The sequence below is a fragment of the Coniophora puteana genome (genome assembly GCF_000271625.1).
Source record: "Coniophora puteana RWD-64-598 SS2 unplaced genomic scaffold CONPUscaffold_38, whole genome shotgun sequence".
Classification (NCBI taxonomy): domain Eukaryota; kingdom Fungi; phylum Basidiomycota; class Agaricomycetes; order Boletales; family Coniophoraceae; genus Coniophora; species Coniophora puteana.
In genome coordinates, this window is record NW_006913090.1 from 5060 (window position 1) to 7351 (window position 2292).

The 2292-nt window shown below is 52.8% G+C and overlaps 1 protein-coding gene across 1 annotated transcript; it reads left to right on the forward strand.

Annotated features, from left to right (window-relative positions):
• Positions 1-488: 488 nt before the first annotated feature.
• Positions 489-2082, forward strand: CONPUDRAFT_160605 (uncharacterized protein; the record flags this gene model as incomplete). The annotated part of the gene is made up of 4 exons (XM_007777750.1): positions 489-849; positions 905-1122; positions 1169-1358; positions 1541-2082. 4 exons carry the CDS (start codon positions 489-491, stop codon positions 2080-2082), a joined length of 1311 nt encoding a protein of 436 aa, XP_007775940.1.
• Between the last annotated feature and the right edge of the window lie 210 nt (positions 2083-2292).

The window sequence follows — 2292 nt, forward strand, 5'->3', positions numbered from 1 at the left end:
CGCCCAACCCTTCAACCCGACTCGCACTCACAGCGCGTCCGCGGCCACTGCACCCAATATCGCTTGGAGGACATCAACGACTATCCCGCCTCACAGTTTGACCCCTATTTTCCAATACGTTCGCGAGCTAGATGGCATCCGTCAGTGCCTCGCCGGTCCTCTTGAAGCCGACGATACACCCGTCCCAAGCTTTGGGCCCATGGCGGACATCTACCTTCACTCGCAGGGCTTTTCGCTGAAAGCCATTCTGCATATTCGACACGCACTTGACGCCAGCTCTTCCCCTCACGATTTCGTCGGCATCCTTGCAAGCCGCGGGATGGCTGTGCTGGAGGCACGGTACCTGTGGGCCGTGATTCACAACGACGTAGACTCGTACTATAGATATTGCTAACGGACCCTGCAGTACTAAGCGGTCGCTTAGCAGGTTTGAATAAATTTCCGATTTTTCATTGCTATTCTCTTTCTCTTTGTCTGACTCTTTGCCCATGCTCGTCGTCACCGCCCCCCCACCACCACAGCTTGGTAAATATCCGGCAAAGTCACGTACCACCAAAGCCCGTCGGCCCTATCGCTGGCGCAGCAAGCCGACGTTCAAGACCACTCCGGCTCAAAGAAAAGCTCTCGCCATCCGTCGCAAGAGCTTTCGCCTCCAGTACCGAGACGCGCTGAAAGAATGTAGGTCAAAAATTAGAGACATGGCTAAAAAACTCCGAGAGCGTTTTGGCAAGCACAGCGAAGACCACTACTACCGAGAGATCCTTCAAGACTCTCGCCTTGTCCGACATGCACGCAAAATCTCTCGTTGGAACGTCTATCAACGGCAAGAAATGAAGCGCCTCAATTCTGGTAAGGTTTTCCTTCTACTCATTCTATTGACGACGTCTGACCTGCACATAAACAGAACAGATGCCTGGTCAGAAGCGGAAGAATGCTGGCGCTCTCGTTGCCGGCATCGCCCAAGCCTGGAAGGTGCTCACCCCCGAAGAGAAGGTCGCGTTCACGGACCCCCTCATGGCCGACATGCAGGAGAATCGCGATAACAAGGAGCTCGCAGCCCATAACGCCCCGCTGGCCGCGTTCCAGGATACCGACAAGACAACAAAAAGCATAGCATCAGAGGTGCGGCGTTCGCGCGCTTTTCTCGGCCTGAGCTAACTTCTGGCAGCTGCGTAAACTCCATGTCCGCACCGGCGACGAGGTCATCCTCATTGTTGCTCGCTCCAACGTCGACCACTACAACGAGGCCTATACCTTCACCACCCCTCGCGTCAAGGGCTTTGTTGACTCGTCACTCAATACATCCATTCAGAACTTGGCGACAAGATTCGAAGGATATTGCATTTCCGGTGTGAAAGGTATGTTCTCGACTCGTCTTTTCGGTTTATTGTCTCTATTCTTACTCGCCTTGTCAGGTCTTGCCCAGCATCAAGCCGATCTCACGCAGACAAAGAAGACGGAGCTCCACAACCTCATCTATAGAAAGCTTGGCAAGTGGTTGTATACTACACCCGAACTATTGATTGACCCTGTTCCGCAGTTGACGCAACGGCGCCGTGCAAGCCGCCTCGCATGTTCTACACAAACTTCGACATTCACATCACCGACAAATACCACACCCTCCTCGAAAACTGGCCAGCAGCTCGGTTTATCTCTCCATCTGATATGAACTCACACGAGCTCGACGTGGTGTTCAACGCCTTTGCGACAGGCCTGACATTTTTCCGACGGATGTCTGATGAAGAGTATCAGCAATGGGCCAAGCTCCGGGTAAGCCAAGCGGTTGATGACGTGCCTGAGAGCCCCACTGCGACATCATCGGCCTCACTCCCACCCTCCGAGGACCTCGGTTCCACTAACGCCAACATGAACACCGCGTGCCCTCCGGCTGCATCCTCCCCTGTGGACTGTGGTGGCCCGCAGTTCACTGGTGTTACACAGAATGGCGAGGCGATGGTCATCAAGAAGAAACAGCGTAAGCCGCGTGCTGACATTGGGAAGCCACGCGGCCCACAGAAGAACCCTCATAAGAAGAAGTCCACTACTAATGCCTCCGCAGTAGACACTGTCACTACTACTTAGATCCGTACTTACTCTGCACATTACTGCCTTACTACTGCCTTACTTACTCCGTGTTCTAGATGCCTACTCCAAATATATTGACGTATGATTCACATATTAACAGCTCGTGTGTGCGAATGACAGTGATCCGACTTCATAAATGACATGATTTGAACTTTGTACGTATAACAGAATGCAAGCGAAGTGTAAGCGATGAGAAAAATGGCGGCA